This window comes from Physeter macrocephalus, chromosome 9 (assembly GCF_002837175.3).
Source record: "Physeter macrocephalus isolate SW-GA chromosome 9, ASM283717v5, whole genome shotgun sequence".
In the NCBI taxonomy this organism is placed as follows: Eukaryota; Metazoa; Chordata; class Mammalia; order Artiodactyla; family Physeteridae; genus Physeter; species Physeter macrocephalus.
Window position 1 is genome coordinate 85,734,687 of NC_041222.1, and position 25,499 is coordinate 85,760,185.

The 25,499-nt window shown below is 38.4% G+C and overlaps 1 protein-coding gene across 1 annotated transcript in view; it reads left to right on the plus strand.

The window, feature by feature from the left end:
- The window catches only part of SPIN1 (spindlin 1), a 63,244-nt gene that overhangs the window by 34,358 nt on the left and 3,387 nt on the right, over positions 1-25,499 (plus strand). The window contains exons 3-5 of the mRNA XM_024130790.3: positions 4,653-4,701; positions 18,553-18,806; positions 23,515-23,748. Of these exons, the coding sequence (XP_023986558.1) occupies positions 4,653-4,701; positions 18,553-18,806; positions 23,515-23,748 (537 nt within the window). The remainder of the gene's footprint in view (positions 1-4,652; positions 4,702-18,552; positions 18,807-23,514; positions 23,749-25,499) is intronic.

Below are 25,499 nucleotides of genomic sequence, written 5' to 3' on the forward strand. Positions count from 1 at the left end.
TACTTCTCCCTTCCCTCAGCTGAAAGCAAAAGGGGGTTTTTCTCTGCTCTTCACTGTGAGAACCTGATGGTGCTTCTGGAGGTAAAACTTACAAAAATGTGGAGCCCCTTCCTTCCCATGACTAGGTCCCCTGGAGTTTTTATTTTTCAGACTTGTCCACGCCAAGCCTCTAGCCAGTTAGTCAATTGCCTTTCAGGTTTTCCTACCCAGGTACTGGTTCCTGCAGAGGATTCTGCTACCATGAATTGTGATTCTCTGTGTCCGCTTGTCTGTGTCTCCAATTTTGGGGACAGTGATTCCTTGTAACCTCACTTCTCTCACCAATCTAAGAAGAGTTGTTGATTTTTCAGCTTGTTCAGCCCTTGTTAGGACAGAGTGATAACTTCCAAGCTCCTAACATGCCCGACTGGAAATGGAAAGTTCTCTCTCTTCATTTATTTTAATTTTCAAGAGTTCTTGTTGTCCCTTTTTATAGCCACTTGTTCCCATTTTATGACTATAGTATCTTCAGTTTTCCTGAGGATACCAGTTATTTTATTTAATCTCCGTAGGTCTTGGAACTACAAACAGTGATGCTTATTTTTATCTTGCTCATACCACTGGGTTTTTTGTTTGTTTTTTTGTTTTGTTTGACTATTGATCATTGTCCATTCATACTTAAAAATTAAGGATTAATTACGAACGGCTTACCTTTTCTTGAGTGACCAGAAGATTGTTTTTGTCACAGTACTCATCTAAATGGGAAAGTCAGCTTTCTGGGGAGTGTGGCGATGTCTGGGGCCTGTTAAGTGTCTAGGATGCAGGGAGTGGCGTGGGTGTTAGGCCGGAGTATACCAAATGCTAACGTCAGCTGCCCTTTCATTGTGTAGTTAGTGTGGAAGGGAAGGAGGGGATCCTGACACAAGGTACAATTCCAGTAGATCTTGATCGAATCCTGTATTTTCACGTCTACTTTTGCATTTTTTTATATCGTTAATACTCATCTACTGTAAGCCTAGGGATGTTCCAGGGATGCTTTGGATAGATTTGCTCTCTGTTCATTCTGTATCTTATCTTCATCTATGAGCTGCCCACTTTGTGCAGTGTATATAAGCATGCTAGGTGAAAGTGGGGGAGAATGGCTCTCTAAGCAATCGGGGTAATGTCTCACTGTTTTTATCTATGAAGTAGAATGGACAATCTTACACAGACCAATTGACCATATAGCTCCTTTTTCATTTAACTTCTTAGAATTGTAAATGTTATGTAAGTACAGAAATTTATGTCTAAAAGTTGCATGTCGTAATGTAAGGCCAAGGAGAGAGAACTTTGCAGAAAACACAGAAGCCTTCTTCCTCCACCCAGGTGGATCTTGTTACTTAGTGTGAATTTTGATCAATATAGTAAGCATGCTTTTGCATCATTCCACAGATATTGATAGATTGTTTTCATTTTCATATTTTTATTCAAAATATTTGAATTTTCATTGTGATTTTGTGTTTGAATCATGAAGTTTTAGAAGATTGTTGTTTAATTTTCAAATACTGGGGTGTTTCCAAATACCTTGTTATTTATTTCTGACTTGATTCTGATATAGTTAGAGGGCATACTTTGTATGATTTCACGTTATTTTAAGTGTATTGAGGGTTTTATTCTGAGTAGCATATGGTGTATCTGGGTTAATGTCCCATGTGAACTTGGAAAAGATCTTTTATTTTGGCAGTATTGGATTGGCGTTCTGTAAATGTCAACTAAGCCTAGTTGGCTGTTTGTGATGTTCAGGTCTTTTATATCCTTTCTGATATTCCTAGCCACTTGTTATATCAATTACTGAGACGCGTTCATATTTTTAAATATAATTATGAGTATGTCACTTTTCCGTGTCAATTCTGTCAGTTTTTGCTTTATATATTTCAGTATTCTTTATTTATTTATTTTATTTATTTATTTTTGGCTGCGTTAGGTCTTCGTTGCTGTGCGCAGGCTTTCTCTAGTTGCAGAGAGTGGGGGATACTCTTCATTGTGGACGGGCTTCTCATGGTGGCTTCTTTTCTCTTGTGGAGCACGGGCTCTAGGTGCACAGGCTTCAGTAGTTGCAGCACGTGGGCTCAAGAGTACAGGCTCAGTAGTTGTGGCACATGAGCTTAGTTGCTCCGCAGCATGTGGGATCTTCCCAGACCAGGGATTGAACCCGTGACCTCTGCATTGGCAGGCGGATTCTTAACTGTTGTGCCACTAGGGAAGTCCATATATTTCAGTGTTCTATAATTAGGTTCATATACATTTAAGTTTGTTATGGCTTCCCTTTTTTTGGTTTGTTTTGTTTTTATGGCCGCACCCTCACAGCTTGTGGAGTCTTTGTTCCCCCACCAGGGATTGAACCCAGACCCTTGGCAGTGAGATCTTGGAGTCCTAACCATTGGACCACCAGGGAACTCCCTGGTATGGCTTCTTGATTGATCCTTTCATCATTTTGGAATGTCCTTTTTGATCCCTGATAACTTTGTCCTGAAGTTACTTTGTCTGATGTTAATAATCATCTCTTCCTTCTTTATACGGTCTCTTAATTCATTTAGACTCTATTTAATGAAATTATCAATATTGTTGGGGTTGGAAAGATTTTTGCTATCTATAGTATTCTGAATCCACAGGTAGGTTATTTTGTTTATCTTAGCAGCACCTTAAAGATTTATTCCACTGTTTTCTGGCTTACATTGTTTCTGACAACAAATCTGGAGCCAGTATTTTCTGTTTCCCTAAATTTAAGGTGTCTTTATTCTTTGCTTAAAATATTTTATTTGTCATTGGTTTTCAGAAATTTGATTAGGATGTGCCTTGGTGTCCTTTTTCCTTCATCTTTATCTTACTTTGGCTTCATTGAGCTTGTTGGCTCCATGGTTATGTACTTACCACATCTGGAAAACTTTCTGCCATTATTTTTGTCAGACTTTTTCTTCCTTCACCCCTCGGTCCTCTCTTTCATGGAGTGCATTTCGTTTATGTTAGGCTAGTTGATATTCCCGTTGCGGAGCACAGGCTCCGGACGCGCAGGCTCAGCGGCCATGGCTCACGGGCCCAGCCGCTCCGCGGCATGTGGGATCCTCCCGGACCGGGGCGCGAACCCGGTTCCCCTGCATCGGCAGGCGGACGCGCAACCACTGCGCCACCAGGGAAGCCCCTCTGCCATTATTTTTGTCAGACTTTTTCTTCCTTCACCCCTCGGTCCTCTCTTTCATGGAGTGCATTTCGTTTATGTTAGGCTAGTTGATATTGTCCTACAAGTCACTGAGGCTGTTTGTTTCCCACAGTTTTTTCCTTTGTGTTCCATTTTAGATATGTTGTACTGTAATGTCTCACATTCACTGGTGTTTTTATCTGTGGGGTCTAATCTGCTATTAATCATATCCATCCATGATTTTTTTTTCTTTCATTTTGGATCATGTATTTTTCACCAGTTTCATTTATTTATTCTCTTCTCCCCACCCCACCCCCATTTTTCTATTTTAAGTGTTTATCTCTTCCTTTAGCTATTTGAGCATAGTTGTTAATAGTTCTTTTAACATCCTTGCCTGCTAATTACATTGTTTTGGTAATAACCCTCTTGGTTATGGGGTTACAGTCTGCCGCTTTTCCGCAGGTCTAATAATTTTAGTTGGGGTGTTGGACATTTGAAGTGTGTTGTGGAGCACTGGGTTTTATTGATGTCCTTTAATGAATATTGGAGTTTGTTTTGGCAAGCAGGTACTAGGATGAGTCTCTAGCAGCTTTTATTCTTAGGGCTACTTCATCCTTCTGGTCAAGGGATTATCTTTTTATGGTTTTTTACTGACTGCCCTGTGTGTTCAAAGAGGTGGCTAGATGGACTTTGAACAACTATCATGCCTTTGCAGGTTAATATCTAGCCAGACTTAAGACCACCCCTCCCCTTCCAGATGTTTGGAGCTCCCTCTGAGATCTCTCTCCTTGCCAGCACTCAGATCCACAACTCCCAGCCACCTCTCCCTCCGCAACTCCTATCTGACTCTCAGTGTAGCAGAACCACAGTGTGTTCTTGGTTTCCCCTTCATGAACCATCATCCACAAGTTGTTGTTGGGATGCACTTGGTTGGTGTGGGGGCCCCTGCATGGGTTTTCTGCTCCCTGGTTCCATAGTTCTCTGCTGCCTGTTGTCCTGATGTTTGGATCCAGATGTGTCATATCTCTTGTCCCATTTTCTAGTTGTTTGTGGCAGGAAGACAAGTTCTGTGCCTTTTAGTACTTTATGAGTAGGATTGTCATTTTTTGTTGTAGTTTTTGTCCATGTGATTTTGGTTTTGTGTTTTATGGCCGGTTTAGGGAGATAAACTGCTGTCCCTGTCATTTTATCTTCCCAGAATCCCTTATATCTCCTATTTAAAAGATAAGTAAACAAATGGTTTTGTTACATGTTGGCTGTTTGTGGGTTTTTTTGGCCACGCCTCATGGTTTGTGGGATCCTAGTTCCCCAAACAGGTATCGAACCTGGACCCTCGGCAGTGAAAACGCAGAGTCCTAACCATAGACCACCAGGGAATTCCCTTGTGGTTTATTTTAATTTCATACTTTATATAGCAGTTTTTCATAAGTTAACTTTTTGCTGAGTTTGAACTATATTTTATTCAGTTTTCGTTGACTCATACTCACTTCTCTTTTAGGCCATGCTGGTGTATCTGCAAGCATGATGAAGAAACGGACATCCCACAAGTAAGCAATTCTGAAACTTGCCTTTTTAGATAGCAAATTGTGGCCTTTGGTTACATGAGATATGAGGTCATCTATGTGAGGCCCTCTCCCTGTATGAGCAGGTCTTGCCTCAGAGCAGCCAGCGTCACATATAGCCTTGCTGCATGCTGAGTAGTAGTGTGCTATCTAACCCCTGTGCATTGAGGACCTGGCTAGCACTCTGCCAGGCACACTCACTTCTTTATAAGATTTTCAAATGATTGAGGAGCTTGTAATTTAGAGAAAGCATATGTATGTTGAAAGGTAATTTTAAGTGACAAATGTGTTATAAATTCTAAATTCTATAGGTACTAGAGAATAGAAGCAACTTTTTTTCTCCCTAAAATCTTCTTTTGTGTGTAATGTAGTTATGTCCAAAAAGAAAATTGAGATACTATCTTAAATAACAATATCCACTGGTACTGTTTTTTATTTAATAGATTTTACAAGTATCCACTAATGTGCAGTAGTGACGGCTACTGCACCATGGAACCCTCTCTAACAAATCAGTTATGATTGTATGAGTCTTAATCATGGATTCTTAAATATGGAAGACTCTCCTTGACCCTAGCATCTCCTAAGACTCTCCTTTTAGCAATTATTTTCAAATTACTCATATTGCAATGCTTGTGCCTCTTGGTCACTGCACTGTAGTGGTCAAAGAGTGTGAGTCCTCTGGGCTTTTGTGGAAGGTCTGGGTGAATAAAGGTGCCTTTCAGTAATTGTTGATAATTAAACTAAACATGTCTCTATTTAAATGAATACTTGTATATGTAATGTAAATATTTGTGATACTCAGTTTAAGAAATGACTTGGAAAGTAAAAATATGAAGATAAGGCAAGTCCTGAGGTTTGATAAAGCGTTTCTCAAATTTCATTTATTTTCCCATCACCTTTACATCTTCTGCCATATCTAGTAATCTGATAATTTATGTTATATATCTCCACTCATTATCATATCATTACCATAAATGGTAAACTATCTCTTGGCACAAATAGAAGGTAATGAAAAATTAAATACAGTGGGAAATGAAAGTAAATTACACATTAACTTTGCAAAACCAGAACTGTTCATCTTTTTTCCCCTAAAACACAAGGCTTGAATACCTACCTGTTCAATTTTTGAAGTTCATATGTGTACAGCTAAAAGGGTTTCTCATCCTGTATGTTGCATGATGCAGGGAACTTGATCTAGTGCGTTAATATGAAGTGTGCTTGTCTCACTTAAAGAGTAGACATTTTGAACATATTAAAAGGGAGAAGTTGAAATGAAAGGAAAAGTTATAAGTCATTTTCCTGTTTTTTCTAATCTCAGTGCAAATTTGAAGATGGGTGGGATGGGAAAATACTGAAACAAAAGTTTCCACATTTCACTAATGAAAGGTGTTAATAGTTGTCCTTGGAGGGGTGAGTGGGAATAATGGCTGGTGGAGAGACTGGCCTTGGAGTGGGAAGCCCCACTGGCTCAGTTGTGGGCCTTACCAAGTTCCCTCATGTGCCTGGTGCTCTGCTTAACTCATGTAAAGTCATGGTGTTGGACTAGAACAACGAGGTTTTCAGCTTTTTATCATAGAATCCTTTCTACAGATGAAGTGTTTATAGCAAACAAATATAGGAAAGCAAAACTGGAGCCTTACTCTCCTTGCCTGCCCCCATTGTGGCTCTCCAGAAAGTAAGGCACTCGGGACTCCTCATGTGCAGCCACTGACCCGTGGTCATGCCTCCTCTCACTTCCCGTGTTGGTACAGGGGGACTGAGCAATAATAACTCCACGTGCAGATGCCTCTGCTTGCTTGAGAGAGAGTCACAGGAACGCCCAGGAGACAAATGCTGGCAGAGCCACCGTCCTGAGAACGGCACCTCCCGTCCCCGTGGGTGCTAGGGGATTCGGGTAATCGGGTCTGCAGTGCTTGGAGCAGTGCCTCTGCACCCAGAAACGTTGTGTAGCTGAGTCTTGTTCTCATTTTTTAAAGTAAATAGAAACAAACTTTTGTACTTCTTGTGGGCTAGGGTCTTTGGTGTGTTTGGGGGACAAGCTGGTGGACAAGCCTTTCCTGGCTTCCCAGGAGGTTGTTTGGGAAATATGCACTGAAGTTACATCTTGAAGGGAAATGTAGTTGGGGGACATGTAAGGTGAGTTTAGCTACAGTGACTCTTTGTTTTCGTTTTCAAATGTAAATCTGGCTCTTTTCTTCCTAATTGGAATAGTGGATAGATTTACATTTCAGGGTACTGTTGGAAGGTATGACTGGGCTTTGGTGTATTTCCTACTAATGTACATTTAGAAAATGGATCAGGAGCTGTTACATGCTAAGTTGAGGATTTCCAGGGAATGTTTTCCTTTCATTTTATAAGATACCAATACTAGTCACCAACCAGAACTGTCACTGTGCTCCTCCTCCTCGTGTCCCTGGTGTAGTCTCATTTAGTGTTCATGGCATTCCTGTCAGGTAGGGACCATGAATCCTTTTGTGCACAGAGAGATGAAGTAACTTGTCTGAGGTCATACATATAAGAAGTGACTGAGCTAGGATTCAGAAATAGGACAGTCTGATTCTAAAGCCCATATTAACTACCACATTCTATTTCCTGAACTGTATGTTTTGTTGTCTCATATCTGAAAAATACATTATTTCTGTCCTAAACACACAGACTAGATAACAGTTGGAGCAAGCATCTAAATGATCCATGGTATTGACAATCTTAAATTGGTCAAATATGTGATACTTTTTAATCAATTTGCCAGTAACTGTTATTAACACCAGTGAAAGTGACTAGTGCTTTGGAAAACCCTTGAAGCATTTGGATGTTTGCCATTGACATCTCTGATATCCTCAGGGTGTACAGTGTGTAGACAAAGTAATGAAAAAACCATAGTGATTTGGATGGAAAACTTGACTTTCTCCATCTTGTTTTTATATCGCCAATTTAAGCTGGGAATGACCGTATCAGTAGAACTTTTATCAAGCAACAAGTACTAGAGAAGCAGTTTTTTCTCTCTCGACTTGCTGGTATGCATTTTGCAGAAAGATAATTATTTTGCCTTAATAGTTTCTTCTGAAATCTGCTGGAACACAGAATAAGGAAACTGCTTTTATCTCACAATACTAAATAGAATAAGGAAAGAGGTCAGTAATTAATTCATACACCAAAGTACATGGTGTGTGGCAGTCATTTACTGCTTCATAGTAGAATTGCAATAGTTGAAAATTTAACTTGAAGAAGTATGGTGCCTTTAAATATTGACTATAAAAGTAAGATATTTACTGATGAAAAACAGTAGTCAACTTAAGTCAATAAGGGAGTCTAGATAAAAGATGGAAAGGTCTTAAAACAGATTTTTTTTTAATTGGGGTATAGTTGATTTATATTATGTAAGCTTTAAGTATACAACATAGTGATTCACAATTTTTAATGATTATACTCCATTTATAGTTATTATAAAATATTGGCTATATTCCCTGTGCTGTACAATATATCCTTGTAGTTTATTTATTTTATACATACTAGTTTGTACCTCCTAATCTCCTATCCCTATTTTTCCCCTCCCCCTTCCCTTTCCCTATGGGTAACCACTAGTTTGTTCTTAGGAATTCTTGATGACCAAATAATTGGAATGGTACTTTGAGAACTTATTTAAAGTATTGAACAAAGTACAGAAATATTTTCTGCACTCTCAGTTTATCTTTTTTGGGCACATGGGTGGATAGAAATTAGTGTTTGTTCTGGATGAGTTCTACTACCAAAGGTATGGTGCCAGCAGCAGTAGCGCTTGGAAGCTTGTTAGAAAGTCTTTGGTCCGTCTCCAGACCTGCGGAATGGAGCCCAGAGTCTCTGGGGCAGGGCCTTGGGTATCTCTTTTCAAAAGCTCTCTAGGTGATTCGATGCATGCCAAAGTTTGAGAAGCACTGGCCTAGACCATTATCAGAGCTGATATCTTAAAGCACATTAGATAACTAAGTCAAGTTGTTTGGAAATGAGTACACAAAATTACAGCAGTGAAGGATGATTGGATGCTGTGTACTTGGTCACCATTTTCTCCCATTGAAACTACAAGAAAAGCCATTTATAGCTTCTGGAGATAAGAAACAAGGAAAGTGATTATAGATGTTTAATTCTTGTTTCTCTGCTTTTATCCTTGAATTGTTTGGATCTTGACTCGATGCAGCTTTTTATTTGCCCTTGGCTATGTAATTCCATATGTCCTCAGTTGAATGAAGTGTCTTGGTATTTGTTTACAGTATGGCTGTTTATTTATTGACTACCTAGTAAATGATAGTTAAGAACATTTTAGACTTTTTTTTCTAAAGAAAATACCAGACACTGAGGCTGTTAAAAATAATGTATCCAGGGAGAACATAAAACAAAATCACTATATTCAAGGAACTGTTATTTTAAATTTTAAAAGTTGGTTGCTTTAAATCATTAATCTCACATCCTTATTTGTACTGCTCTTATTTATTTATTAAAAAAAATTTTTTTTTTTGGCCATGCTGTGTGGCTTGTGGGATCTTAATTCTCCAACCAGGGATTGAACCCAGGCCCTCAGCAGTGGAAGCAAGGAGTCCTAACCACTGGACCACCAGGGAATTCCCTGTACTGTTCTTAGATTGAACTGTCTAGAGATGACACAAGTGTGTTTGTGTTCTTTTTATATCTTCTTCCAGTAATCCGACATGTTCTTATTGTTTGCTTTTATATATACTATTTCAACTCATGTAAGTAAGCTTTAATTTTTATTAACTTATTTTTGGCTGCGTTGGGTCTTCGTTGCTGCACGTGGGCTTTCTCTAAGTTGCGGCAAGCGGGGACTACTCTTTGCTGTGGTGTGCGGGCTTCTCATTGCAGTGGCTTCTCTTGTTGCAGGGCGTGGGCTTCAGTAGTTGTGGCTTGCGGGCTCTAGAGCACAGGCTCAGTAGTTGTGGTGCGTGGGCTTAGTTGCTCCGCGGCATGTGGGATCTTTGCAGACCAGGGCTCGAACCCATGTCACCTGTATTGGCAGGCGGATTCTTAACCACTGCGTCACCAGGGAAGTTCCCCCTTAAAGTTTTTCTTACGGATTTTTGAATCCGAATTAGAAATTAGAAATTAAAGTAAAATGTTAGAGTTTGTTTAATATATAATTTTTAACTTTTCTAGTATGGAAAATTTCAAATACACACAAAAATAAAGTAGTATATAATAAATCCCGAATTCCTATCATCCAGCTTCAGCAATTATCAACATTTTGCCCGATATTAGATACTCTTAGTATATTTCTTGTTAATTAGGGAAGTTCTAAACCTTGTCTTCTAGTAGATGCTATAGTTGGAGAGCTTAAATCAGTTTATCAAAAACTTATATATTGGGCTTTCGTGATGGCGCAGTGGTTGAGAGTCCGCCTGCCCATGCAGGGGACGCGGGTTCGTGCCCTGGTCCGGGAAGATCCCACATGCCGCGGAGCGGCTGGGCCCATGAGCCATGGCCGCTGAGCCTGCGCATCCGGAGCCTGTGCTCCTCAACGGGAGAGGCCACAACAGTGAGAGGCCCGCGTACCGCAAAAAGAAAAAAAAAAACACAAAACTTATATATTTCTACACTCTTAATATTAAATAATATTTAATATTTTAACATGTTTAAAAATATTTTTAAACATTCTTCTTTGTAAACTTCGGCTGCAAGGGTATTTGAGCAGTTTAGGCATTCAAGGTGCAGTAAATGGAAATTTTGACTGATGATTTTAAAAAGTAGTATATTATTCTAATTACTGTTTTTGTCTTTAGTATTCATTGAGGCATCCATTCTTTTATTTTTTGGCTGTGCCACATGGCATGTGAGATCCTAGTTCCCCCACCAGCGATCAAACCTGTTCCCCCTGCAGTGGAAGCACAGAGTCCCAACCACTGGACCACCAGGGAAGTCCCATCCATTCATTCTTTCTTACCTCCTCCTTTTGATCAAATTAAGTTGTTTATTAAGTAAATTGGGCAGAAATGGTATCTATATTAGATCTCCTTTAATTCTTCTTTTAGAACTAGTGAAATGATGTAAAAAAAGGCAACAGAAATAAAATTTGGAATTGATAACAGTAATAGTATAAATCTGTTTTTTTGGTGTTTTGTTTTTTTGTTTTTTTTGTGGTACGCGAGCCTCTCACTGTTGTGGTCTCTCCTGTTGCGGAGCACAGGCTCCGGACGCGCAGGCTCAGCGGCCATGGCCCACAGGCCCAGCCGCTCCCGCGGCATGTGGTATCTTCCCAGACCAGGGCACGAACCCGTGTCCCCTGCATTAGCAGGCAGATTCTCAATCACTGTGCCACCAGGGAAGCCCGTAAATCTGTTTTTATATATAGTTTCTTGCAGAATTAGGACATCCATTGCATTAATTTAAGAGTAATTAAAAATTGTGTTTTATCTGCCTATGAAAGTAAAATACTTAAGTCATAGAAAAATTTGAAAACACAGGTAAATTCAGAGGAAGACAACTTAATTATTTTTAATGCCGTCATCCAGAGATTACGCCTGTTAATAATTTAATGTATGTTTTAAAAGTTTTTTTCTACCTATCTGTATGGATAATTGTGTGTCCTACTGTGTGCCCTGCCATGCACAGTACTAAGTGCTTTGGAAACATTATTTCATTTATTCCTTGCCACGACTCTGAGGGATGTATGTACTGAGTTGAATAATGCCCTCCAAAATTCATGTCCACCTGGAAACTGACTGTAATCTTATTTGGATGTAGGGTCTTTGCAGATGTGATCAAGTTAGGATGAGGTCATACTGGATTACGGAGATCCCCCAGTTCAATTATTAGTGTCTTTATAAGAAGAAAATTTGGACACAGACTTATAGGGGAAAAGGCTATGTGAAGACAGAGATTGGAGTGATGTGTCTACAAGCCAAGGAATAAAATGTCATGTTTTTTCTGTAATTTTAATAGCTATGTAGTTATTTAATCATATAGATACACTATTACTTATTGAATCAGTGAGACCTATTGAACATTTTTTATTTCCAGTTTTCCCTGGTATGAACACTGCTCAGAACATCACTGCAGCTGTAGCTTTGTGCTTGTCCACTGTTTTCTTTTGATAAATTCCTAGACATGGAATTACTGGGACAGTGGATTGCCAGATTGTTCACTAGGAGGGTTGTATTTATTCTTTAAGCAGTTAGAAAATAGTACTTCATCGTAATTTGCATTAAATTTGCAGTTTTTGTTATTGGTGTAGAAAGATCATCCTACCAGCAGACCAGAACACTGAGAAATCTCTGCAAGATATACAGCAGATGGGAATAGATTTATATAAAAACTAAGCTAAGCCAAGGAGCTCCCAACCACTTTCAGCTGCAAAGGACGACCTCCAAAAAGTTGAAAAAGTTAAATGTTCAAACTAGACCCCTAGAATCTGTTCAGGTCAGGGAGAACAAAGGCTGGCTGCAGTCGTCTGAATCATTATGGGTGAGAAACCAGCTGCATTAAGCAGTAGATGCTCACCTTACCTCCCCTGACTTGAAGTTGCTACTCAGTCTCAGCTGCTCCACAATTTCCTGGGTCCTGGCTGCTTTATCAGAACCTGTACTTAATACTCAGACACCAGGGACCCTGACTTGGCCTGAAGAAGTACATCTCAGCTACAGATACCACTTAATCTTTCCTTGCATCTGAAATATGAACACCAAGAATCATCAGGCACCTGAGGAACACTGATAGCACCAAAGAAAGTCATACATGGAACAGGGCAGCTAACCAGGAATCTGCAAGTGTTAAGAAAGCTGCCACTCAGACAGCAGCAGACTCAACAAAGACGAGGCTAGACCCAGAAGTTCATAAGGAATCAGGAAAAGTGAAAATTATCCTCAGATATCAGAAGGTGTGTTCATTAAAAAGAAAAATCATTCAAGATAAAGAAATAAACAGTTCATAGAAATTAAAAATATTATGTAAGGTAATTCAATAGATAGACTGAAATTCAAGCCTGTTTTACCTAATTCTAGAGATTGACCAAGTGCTAGTGAGGGATAATTAGAAATAATATGTCACAAGTCCTGGTAACATTTCAGAATCCAGTAACAAAATTCTAAAAGCAACTTGAAGAGGAAGATGGGTTACCCTCAAAGGAGCAAGGATCAGATTGGCATCTGGTATCTCTTAACTCTGGAAGGTAGAAGACAATGAAAATACCTTTTTGCAGTAAAGGTACTGAGGGGAAAGGGAATTTGAGTCTGCCTTGTATACCTAGGCAAGTCAAGGATGAGAACAAAATAATATTTTGAGGCTTGCAAGAATTTGGGAGTTTGCATTTGTTAACCCTATCTGACTTACCAGAGGACATGTCTAGAAAGACCAAATACGTTGGGTTGGCCAAAAAGTTCAGGTTTACGGGAAAACCTGAACGAACTCTCTGGCCAACCCAGTACATGCGAAAAAAATAAATGTTGCAGAAAGCAACAAAAATCCTCTTGTTTACTTCTAAATAAGGAAATGTTTTTTAAAAATTATTTTTAAGATGGTAGCAAGATAAAAGTTTGGAACAAAAGACTAAATTTCAGCAGTGTGGTGAAAGTGGCCAGGAAGGGGTTACTAGGTGCTAAGGTGTTTGTTTTTTTAAAATTCTTTCTTTCTTTTACTAAGAATTTTTTTGTTATTTTTAGTCTTGCTTGGACCGGGGAAGGGAAAGTATAGGTTTTGATTAATTGTAGATTTTAATAGAAAATTGTAAGTTTAAATAGGATTTTTTTTTTTTTTTTTTTTGGCCGAGCCATGCGGCTTGCGGGAAGCTCCCCAACCAGGCACTGAACCTGCGCCCCCTGCAGTGAAAACATGGAGTCCTAACCACTGGACTGTCAGGGAATTTAAATAGGATATTTAGGAAGTTTAGAAGTAATTGCTGTGAGTCTAGAAATAAGATCTATAGATTCCTACAGCTTCCATTAGAAGCTTTATGTGGTGCAAAGAAACCTTGCTCATCGTAGCTGTATAGATAAAGGAAGAAAGCGGTGAGGAAATGAGACAAAGCATTGCAAACAGAAACACAAAGCAAAATGTTAGAATAGACCAAGCATATTATCTGCCACAGCAAAAGTTAATGATTAAGGGCTTCCCTGGTGACACAGTGGTTAAGAACCCGCCTACCAATGCAGGGGACATGGGTTCGAGCCCTGGTCTGGGAAGATCCCACATGCCACGGGGCAACTAAGCCCGTGCACCACAACTACTGAGCCTGTGCTCTAGGGCCCGTGAGCCACAAGTACTGAGCCTGCATGCCACAACTACTGCAGCTCGTGCGCCTAGAGCCCGTGCTCCGCAGCAAGAGAAGCCACCGCAGTGAGAAGCCCATGCACCGCAACAAAGAGTAGCTCCCGCTCACCGCAAGTAGAGAAAGCCCGCGTGCAGCAACAAAGACCCAATGCAACCAAAGATAAATAAATACATAAATAATTTTTTTAAGTTAATGATTAAAATTCCTTTAAAGAAAGTGAAGAAATAAAATCCATGCAAAAAGGAGGGATTGTGTTTCTTCAGAATTAAAGGATATAGGAGCCACTTTGAATAGGGATGATTGCTGGCTAGATTTGAGTCCCTTGTGTTGTTCAGAAGATGGAGGGAGAGCCTTGTGTACTACCACTGGAGGTGACCAGGATAAAAACTGCGTGTTCTGAAATGTGATTAGAAAGCATCAGGCGACTCCCTCTTCAGAAGCAATTGCGGTTCCAGAAGAATGCCACTAATGAGTATAGAAAGGATGAGTGACTGAACTAGAAAATCACTGCTCTGAGTCTTCCAGTTGCCCTTTTCTGCTATCAACGGCTAAGTTTATATTGGTTTTATTGAGAATCATGGTAGTAGAAAATTTCATGCCTCTGAATCTAGGATGGAACCTTTTCTGTTTGTGGTCAGTGTTTTCCAGAGAAACAGCACCAATGGTGCATGCATAGAGAGACTGGAGATCCAGGGAAGAGCTGATGTTGCCGCTTGAGTCTGAAGGTAGAATTGCCTCTTTGTGTGGGGCGAACACTCTTTCTTAATACCTTTAACTGATTGGATGAGGCCCAACTATGTTATGGAAGGCAGTCTGTCTGTTGATTTACATTTTAGTTTCATGTAGAAAAATACCTTCACAGAAAACATCTAATGCTTGACTTAGATACCTGAATACTGTGGCCCAGCCAACCTGACACATTAATATTAACCATCACACCGGTGAAGATGCTGAATTTGCTTATAATTTTGGTAATAATAATGGAATGTCTGTGTGAATTACAAAATGGTGCATATGACTGAATTCTTTCTTCAGTGAGTTTTGGGAACCAACCTCTGCCTTTGCTGTGAAGAAAGCCTGATCCTGTACACAGGATGAATCACAAGGACTTTTGCCTAAAGATCAAAAGAAGATAGGTAATTGTCTATTTGAAGAAAAACGTAATGCTAGCAAAGATTCTTGTATTCTAAAGGAGGAACGTAATCACCTTCACCAGCCATATCCCTACAGAGGGCCAGTTGGATGTAGTGGCACATTTTCAGGGATTATGAAAAGGTCTTGAGGTTCACTTTCTTTCGGGTTTGAGTATTAGTAGTGGTTACAAGTTACAGACTAGATAATATGTTATTAAGGTTTTTTCCTCTCCACTAAATTTTATACTGAAGTCTTTTAAAGTTAATCTTATTAATTCATTTATTTTAGTTATATAGATTGGTTCCTTACTATGAACAATATTGAATTTAGCTCTTGCTTTTCTCCTTTCTCTGTCCATTTAATATCAGGTACTTTGTTCCAAGTAATATTCTTTTGTTTAGTGAGCTTCTTATACTTTACGTATTCTTCTTTCCTCCCCCTTTTCAGAGTGGTGTTAACTCTATTTTCAGAGCAGGTAATAGTTAAATACTACTGTATTTCTCTTGTATGTGTGTTTGTTCTGTAGTAAGAGATATTCATTGCTTACTGTCAACTCTGTGCTGAAACTTTTCTAAGTGTTCTTTCTTTTTTTCCCCCTTAATATTTATTTATTTGGCTGCAGCAGGTCTTAGTCACGGCACGTGGGATCTTTAGATGTGGCATGTGGGATCTAGTTCCCTGAGCAGGGATCGAACCCCGGCCTGCTGCATTGGAAGCACGGGGTTTTAGCCACTGGACCACCAGGGAAGTCCCCTAGGCGTTGCTGATTATCTGAAACTCTGTCCTGTACAGTCATCCCTTGGTGTCCGATGGGGATTGGTTCCAGAACCCTTCACACCATACCAAAATCCATGGATGCTCCAAGTCACCTATATAAAATGGCATAGTATTTGCACATAACCCACATAAGTCCTCCCATATACTTCAAATCATCTCTAGACTACTCATAATACCTAATACAGTGTAAATACTATGTAAATGGTTGTAAATACAACGTAAATGATAGGTAAATTATTGACTGCGTGTGGCAAATTCAAGTTTTGCTTTTTGGAATTTTGGGATTTTTCTATCCACGTTTGGTTGAATCTGAGGATGTGGAACCCATGGATATGGATGGCCAACTGTTAACTTCTTCAGGAAGCATTTGTGAGAACAGTATTCCCCACGTTCTTAATGTGTTCACACAGATTTATCTGTGTACTTCTACTTGGAGGTCAGTATAGACTTCTTGGCTGCCTGTAAAACCCTCACCTCACATTTTCTTTCCTGAGAACCTTAAGTTTGTCACTTGGTTATCTGGTGGCACACGGTGTCACTGTGTGATTTTCTTTTCCTTACACATGTGATTATCTTTTCCTTACACATGATACAGTTCTTTTGCTTGGATGCCCACGAGATGTTATTTTCTTTAAAGTTTGTTTCACTAAGCTGTCTTAGTGTCAGTAGTTCAGGGTCAGTTTTCCCAGGGGCGTGTTTGTACATTTAAGTCTTTTATTTCTGGATATTTTTCTTGAATTATTTTAGTATTCTTTCTGTTCCTCTGATTTTAGCTTTTGGGTGATTCTGTTATATGGAAGTTGGAATTTCATATCTGTTCCCATCTGTCTCTTTTTTATTATCTGTTTTCTTTAAATGCCCCATGGTGTCAATTTCTTCCATGTTCCTCTAGTTTAGCCTTCATTTCTGAAAAGTTTTCAAATTGCTGCTTGTTTCTTGACTATGTCTGATTTTTCTCACATCTTCTCTTGTGTAGCTGTCTCTTATCTCGGCTCTTAATGTTTTTGATGTAAGTTTCTCTTTCGTGGCCTCTGTTATGTGCATAATGTTAGGTGATAATTTCCATCTGCCTTGTGGGCATATTTTTGGGTTTGCCTCCGTTGCCCATTGGTCCCACCATGGTCCTCTCCCAAGACTTTTGTACATGAGAAGGGGTGAGAGTATTCCAGGGCACCTATCCTCGCTGCAGAGCTCTTCAGTATTCCCATGGCATACTCAAGTTTCTCTGTATAGTCTCCTCTGTGATACCTGTTGAGGTCGGCCTCCTTTGGGCCCACCCCGTAAGCATCTGAACCTCATCTTTCCTTTACCTGTGGGCCTCACACTACTCAGGATGTTATTCTCAGTATGTGTCCTCAGTTCAGGGCTCTGCCTTTCCTGGAGGGCCATTTGGCTGGGTGTTTGCAGAGACTTAAGGGCTGGGTTAGACACAGTGTTTTCTGGTCTCATGTCCTGCATATAACCTTTTGAACCCTTTTACAGTCCAACTGGAGAAGTTTTCCTTCTGAGGTGTTCCCCAAATGGTGTTCCCTATCTTGCTTAGGTAAAGGACTGTGTCAACTGATTCTAGGCCTCCTTGAGACAGCTTTAATATCTTGTTGTAACCTGTTTCACAAAACCACTAAGTTTACCAAGCTGGTCTACTTAAAATGTATACAACTGTAGTTTTAAATATTATAGGCTACAATAAATTACTTGTTTTTAAAAGTTTATTTGTATTTATGCCATTTGTTCACCACTTTTATTTGTGGTTTACCAGATGAGAGCTTTATGCCCATAAGAGTGTGGGCGTGGGTTCTTTTCTGCTCCCTAAATTTTTTCATTCTTGGCATATAGCAGCATCCATGTGCCAGCATGGCTTTGCCCTTCAGCTTGCGTTCAAGCCACGTCTTGTCCCTTGTCTCTGGATTTCTACATGAAATGAAGATTTTTTTCCCTGATATTGAGAGCCAGGTGTATTATTTGTAAACATTGTATGTAGATTTTTCAATTGTTTGTAATTGAGAAAGAATGTAGTTTGGTGTTGCTTCAATAATTTTTAATACTACATTAAGTATTTGTTACAAATTTAAGTGTTGAAGGTTATGTTTTCTAGAGAAGTAATGATAGTATAAATGCATGGATAGAAGCCAGCCTGGACTCCAGATTAAGAAAAAGTTAAATGTCTAGTTTATTCTTATTGTTTAAGCCAGTGGGGACAAAGTTATGTGGGCATTAGAATGGGTGAAATTGAATTTCTTTTTAATGAGAAATGGATTTCTATTTTATAAAGCCATATGCATGTGCAGTTATTTCATGTAGTCAGCCCTTGTCTTTCTTTGATTAATTTGGATAATTGTGAGTTGACTGAATTAAAGGAAGCTCAGAAAGCTGAAAAACTGATACTTAATTTTAAGGTTAAGTTGCTATTGACTAGTTGTGTTTTTCTGCATGTCCACAGTTAGGGTGCACAAGAAGCTTCTATTGCTAGAGACGGGCCCCACCTCTGAGCCACCACTGCACGGCTCTGGGACTGGGAGATGGCTGCCTGTAGCCACCTGAACCCCCGAGTGTGGCAACATTAGCTAGCATAGGACCCGGATCATCTGTGATGGGAGCATGCTAGCTAGCAGTAGTTGTGTTGGTAGGAGTGCATACTTTTGAGATGATACCTTACTTGTGTATATGTGTGAATACAGAAAACATCGGAGCAGTGTGGGGCCGAGCAAACCTGTTTCCCAGCCCCGGCGGAACATCGTAGGCTGCAGGATTCAGCATGGGTGGAAAGAGGGGAATGGCCCCATCACCCAGTGGAAAGGAACCGTTCTGGACCAGGTGCCTGTAAATCCTTCTTTGTATCTTATAAAATACGATGGATTTGACTGTGTTTATGGACTAGAACTTAATAAAGATGAAAGAGTTTCTGCGCTTGAAGTCCTCCCTGACAGAGTTGGTAAGTTCTCTTTACTATTTGTGCATTGTATGCTTTAAAAATGATTATAGAAATGGATGCTTTTTGATTATTAGCATTACTGGTATTTTTTTTATTGGAGCATAAGCACTTCTGATACACATTTAAATCAGTCACCTAAAACCACAAAAACTGCTCAGCAAATGTTCTAAAACCAAAGTTCAAGGAACTGTGAAGGATATAACGACATAAAATTGTTCCCCAAGAAGTCAACAGTCTAATAATTTCTAATATGATTATTTCCCACATTTTGCTCACTGTTTATCTGGACTCTGGTGAGTAAGAGTATTTCTCATTAGCTCAAATATTCAATGTGCTCATTTCATCAGATTATAATAGCTCAGAAAAATTTCATGTATTTATTTTAGGATCTTTATGTGAAGTGAATTTTTATCATTGTGTATTATTACATAAGTGATAATTGTACCTTCAGCCAAAATTTAAGCAACCAAAACATGTGAACTCTATTATACTACATTTTTGGGGTTCTTTTGTACAAGATTTGTGGGAAATGAATGGCTTTTTTAATGTCATACAAATCAGTTTTGCCTTGCATACCTTAGGTTCCTTAAGGCATAAGGTGTCAGTTAAATAATAATGACTGGTTTTATTTTTAAGAATAAAATAAAATATGATTTTATTTTTAAGAACTACAGAATACACCCAAATTGTTACTTTCTTCAGAGTATTTACTTTGAAATGTTTTCTTATTATTACAGTGATGCTGCTATTGCTTGAATCTGGTTTATGCTTTTTAGAATTGTCCTTAAAAGCCTATATATTTACAAATAGAGCCTCAGCAGATCTGCACTTGGAGGATAGAAATTTGGAATCAAATTGTCATGGGAAGATGCTTACCTAGTCCCCTTTCCCCCTTTGTTTTTGCCATTGTGCTCCTGGAACACATGCTTCCTCATCAAGTTAACTTTGCCAGAGCAGCAAGTTATTTTTTTAATCCTTGCTTTAGATAGCAAACACTGTCTTTATTCATCCTGTATAAATATAGTTCAGTTTTCACAGAAATCTTTCTTTAAATTTGTGTTTTTAACCAAAGGTAACTAATTATGTAATAGTAAATCTTTGGCATTTTAGTTTGAGTTCAGCTGAACACATTCTTCCTCGTGAGGCACATCCTCTTTTCTCTTGATCTTGACATCAGTCCATTTTCCACATTAGAAATTAACATTGAAGAATCTTCCCTTCAGGGCTTAAAAAGTATTATCCACACCTTTATATCAATTATTTGTGCTCAGTAATTATCATACATTCTTTTTCTGACCCAGAATTTTAGTTTCTGACCCCTTCAAGGGCAAGGCTGCTAGCTTACTTGAAATTTACTGCATTCTGCCACATGACCTGTGTTAGCTCTATTGTCATCATAGGACAGAAGAAACCTTTTATCTTGATAAAAAAGTGATTTGACTAAACCAAAATATCCTAAGATACATAAGTATCTCTGGTGATGGGATTTAAGGGTTTCTTAATGTTTTTCTTTCTAGTTCTGTGCCATCTCTGTTTCCAACAGTAGACATGGATTGCATTTGTAAACAGAAAAGCAATTTTAAAAAGGAAATCCAAAGGCCTGTGTGCAAACCAGCAATATGTTACATGCCTAATTTAATTAAGAGTTAACTATGGTATTCCCTGTGAGACTTTAGTCTGAAAAATTATTTGGACTTCATTTATGGTCCATGTAGGAAGAAAATGGTCTTTCCTAATTTGCTTAAGGCAGTACATTAGACTAAAGTTACAGTTTTGTTTTCCTTAAGCTAAAGGTAGAGAGAAAAGTCAGTTAGTCAACCCCAAAGCATGTGATGTCACAGAGTACCAGTTCCCAAAGTGTAGTCTGAGGACCCTTGAGGTTCCCAGAGGCCCATTCAGGAGGCTTATGAGGTCAAAATTAATTTTCATAAAAATCTTAAGATATAATTTGCCTTTTTCACTCTCATCCTTTCAGTTATACACTGGAGTTTCCCACTATTTGGAAGATTTGCATAACTCAGTGAATACAATATTTTCTATATGAGCAATGCATGATGTTACCAAATCATATATTGGTGAAAGATCCATTCAAAGACCGACAGATTTTTTAAGTTGTGGTAAAAATACAAAACATTAAATTTACTACCATAATTATTTTTAAGTGTACAGTTCAGAGGCATTAAGTATATTCACATTGTTATGGAATAGGTTTCCAGAACTTTTTCATTTTGCAAATCTGTAATTCTTTCCCCATTAAAACAACAGCTACTCTTTTTTGCCTCCCACTGGCCCCTGGCACCCACCATCCTGTTTCTATGAATTTGATTACTTTAGATACATCATAAGTAGAATCATGTAGTATTTGTCTTTTTGTGACTAGATTCTTTGCCTTAGCAGAATGTCCTCAAGATTCATCCATGTTGTAGCATGTGATAGGATTTCCTTTCTTTCTAAGGCTGAATAATATTCCATTGCATGTGTATACCACATTTTTTTTCCCATTCATCCATGATTGGACACTTGGGTTCCTTCTACCTTTTGGCTATTGTGAATACTGCTGCTGTGAACATGGGTATACAGGTATCTCTTCAAGCCCTTCTTTCAGTTCTTTTGGGTATTTAACCAGAAGTGGAATTCTGAATCATATGGTAATTTTGTGTTTAATTATCTGAGGAGCCTACATACGTAATATTTTCCATAGTGTTAACATTTTGCAGTCCCACCAACAGTGCCCAAGGGTTCCAATTTCTCCGCATCCTCACCAATATTTGTTATTTTCTGTTGGTTTTGATTTGCATTTCTCTGATGATTAGTGATGTTAAGCATCTTTCATATGCTTTTTGCCCGTTCGTATGTCATTTTTGCAGAAATGTCTATTCAAGTCCTTTGCCCACTTTTTTGATCAGGTTACTTGATTTTTTTGTTTTGTTTGTTTTAGAGTTGTAGGCGTTCTTTATGTATTCTGGAGACAAATGAATTTTAATTTAATAGTGTGACAGAAGTTTATTGATAATGATTTCAGATTCTACATTGCAATTAACCTTTAAGGAAAGCTACCACTTGTTGAGTTTTGATGTGGTATCATAGAAGAATATCTAGAATTATCTGAAAAGACTAATAAAATATTTTTTCAACAGCATGTCTTTGTGATTTTATACACCAACTAAAAGTACATACAACAGATTGAATGCTGAAACAGCTATGAGATTCTCGCTGTCCATTTATAAAGCTAGACATTTCTAATTTTTTGTTAGAAAATATTTTTCATTAAAAATGTGTTTCTGTAGGTATTTTAAAATATTTTTAGATATGTCATTTATAATTTCTAAAATAGTTGGTACTGATATTTATCATCCATATAAACAAATGCGCAAAAAACTTTTAAGAATGTAAAGGAGTCCTAAGGTGAGAAAGTTTGATAACTTCTGGTGTGAAGAAAACTAGTGGGATTTTGCTTTAGTGTCATGCACAGTGGGGAATTCTATGTTATTTTTGGTAATTATTGCATACTTAAGCAAAGAAAACTACCGTATGTGTTTACAGTGTCCTTCTGATAAAATTGGATAGCAGTATCTTTACCAAGAAATTCTAATCTTTGTTCCTTTGAACTTTGACAAAAATAGAAGCACTCATGAATAAGAAGTGCTAATTTTTTTTAAAGATAATTGTCTAAAATGTGAGGAATGGAAAAACCTTAAAATCAGTAGGTTCCTCCATAATTTTCCCAATATTAAAAAAGAAAATGAAACTTGTAATTTTTCACCTATGTCTTTAAGGAATGTAGAGCAGGGCTGCAGAGGGCTATTGATACACCAATAGCGAGGCCTGTGTTCCTAATCACACAGGCCATCTAGGACAACCTGCTTTCCTCTGAAATAATTTATACAACAGATGTTGAACCCCTGTGATCACAGTATTGGAAACAAGATGGGAAAGGCCTTTGCTTTCATCACTGTGCAGTCTAAAAGCAAGTAAACAAACGTGTAAAACAGGATAACGGCAGAGAGTGGTAAATGTCTTTAAGAAATCAAGCTCGGTTAGGTGACTGATTGTTGGAGCTGTTTTCACCGGGTGGTCCTGGAAAGCCTCTGGGAGGACATCTGCTCAGGAAGAGCCAGCCCCCAAGGATGTGGGGGCCGTAGTCAGCCCAAGGGTATCCCAGGAAAAGATGCCCATGCTGCTGAGGTGTAGGCAGTCAAGCATTATGTGACGAACAGGAGGGCAGAGGGCTGGCAGGGGATGATGGCCAAGGGGCTGTGGATCTGGAGAAGCAGTTCGTTATTCAGATTATGAAAGGAAAGTGCTGGAGTATTTTAAGCAAATGACCAACACAATCTGGTATATTGGCCACAAATATCACTCTCATTACTGTAAAAAACAGATTGTAGGGGCAAGAGTAAAAACCTGTGCCTTGAATAGGTTAATACCTTGGTTTTCATAAATGGTCAATGGTTATATAAGATATTTAAAAGGCAAGGTGGGTAAAGGGTATATGGGAACAATATTATTTTTGGAACTCTTCTGTAAGTCTATAATTTTATCTCATAATTTAAAATAATTATGTATTAAACAGGAACAAAAAACACTTTATACCTTGAATAAACAACTAAAAGTTTTAATTAGGTACAGTACCAAGAACAGATGAATTCAAAAAAAAAAGAAAAACAGATTCTTTCCCGTAAACCATTGTTTGCTTTTTTGTCCCCAGCAACATCTCGAATCAGTGATGCACACCTAGCCGACACAATGATTGGCAAAGCAGTGGAGCACATGTTTGAGACCGAGGATGGCTCTAAAGACGAGTGGAGGGGAATGGTCTTAGCACGCGCCCCTATAATGAACACATGGTTTTACATCACCTATGAAAAAGATCCTGTCTTGTACATGTACCAGCTCTTAGATGATTATAAAGAAGGCGACCTTCGCATTATGCCCGATTCTAGTAAGTATAGATTGACAACTTTTATTTTTGATAATTCAAAAGGAATTTGAATTTTAGAGCTAGATATTTGATTAACTCTTAAGCAGATACATTTAAAATTTTTAATTATTAGGGTTAAGTGATTATTCTTTTAGTGATGCACCAAGCACAGGTTGTGAAATTTTCACCCTTTTGCCAAGAATAATTTACTTTCCCTGTTGTGGACTTGGGACTTTCATATGAATGGTGTATATAATGTGGTGTCCTTTGTGACTAGCTTCTTTCACTCAGGTTATGTTTTCAAGGCTTATCCATGTTGTAGCATGTGTCTGTATTTCATTTCTTTTAATAACCAAATACAACTCGATTGTATGGATATACTATATTTTGTTTATTCATTCATCTGTTGATGGATATTTGGATTTTTTTTGCTTCTTTTTGGTTATTATGAAGAATTGTGTACAAGTTTCTGAGTGGACATTTCCTTTCAGTTTTCTTGGGTATATGCCTTGGAATGGAATTGATGAGGCATAGTGATCACTCTGGGTTGAATCATTTAGGCAACTGCCAGACTGATTTTCAAAGTGGTTGCATCATTTTATGTTCTCATCAACAGTGTGTGAGGGTTCTGATTTCTCCACATCCTTACCAACACTTGACTTTTTGATTCTCGCCATCCTAGTGGTAGTGAAATGATATCTCATTGTGGTTTTGGTTTTCTTTTTTTTGATGACTAAAGATGTCAGGTATCTTTTCCTGTGTTATTGGTCATTTGTGTGTCTCGTTGGAGAAGTATCTATTCACATCCTTTGCCTGTTTTTCAATTGCATTGTCTTTCTGTTATTGAGTCGTAACAGTCAATAGTATAGGTACAAGTCTCTTGTCAGATATGTGACTTGCAGATACTTTCTTTTATTCTCTGAGTTGTCTTTTCATTTTCTTGATAGTATTCTTTGAAGTACAAAAGTTTTTAATTTTGATGAAGTCCTGTTTTTCTAGTTTTCCTTTTATTGCTCATGCTTTTGGTGTCATATCTAATAATACCTTGCCAAATCAAAGGTTATGAAGATTTGCCCCTATGTTTTCTTCTAAGAGTCTTACAGTTTTAGCTCTTACACGTAGGTCTTACTTGGATCTTTGATACATTTTGAGTCAATATTTGTTTATGATGTGTCATGTCCAACTTCTTTGTTTTGCATGAATCCAGTTGTCTGAAAACCACTTTTTGAAAAGACTGTTCTTTCTCCTACTGAATGGTTTTGGCACCCTTGGTAAAAATTGCTTGACTATGGAGGTATGGAGATATTTTTGGACTTTGAGTTCTATTCCATTTGTCCATATGTCTATAGTTATGCCAGTGTCACACTTGATTACACTGCTTCGTAATAAGTTTTAAAATCTAGAAGTGTGAATCCTCCTTTCTTTTTCAGAATTGTTTTGGCTGTTCTTTGCAATTTCGTATGAATTTTAGAATCAGCTTGTCAATTTCTGCAAAAAAAGTCGTCTGGGATTCTGTTAGGTATTGTGTTGAATCTCTAGATCAGTTTGGTGGGGGCGTACTGCCATCTTAAGTTAAGCCATTGACCCATGCGCGTGGGATGTTTTTTCATTTATTGAGTTTTTTCCATTTCTATCAATGTTTTGTAAGTTTTTGCACTTCTTTTTTTTTTTTTTTTTTTATTCTTTTTTTTTTTTCGGTACGCGGGCCTCTCACTGCTGTGGCCTCTCCCGTTGCAGAGCACAGGCTCCGGACGCGCAGGCTCAGCGGCCAT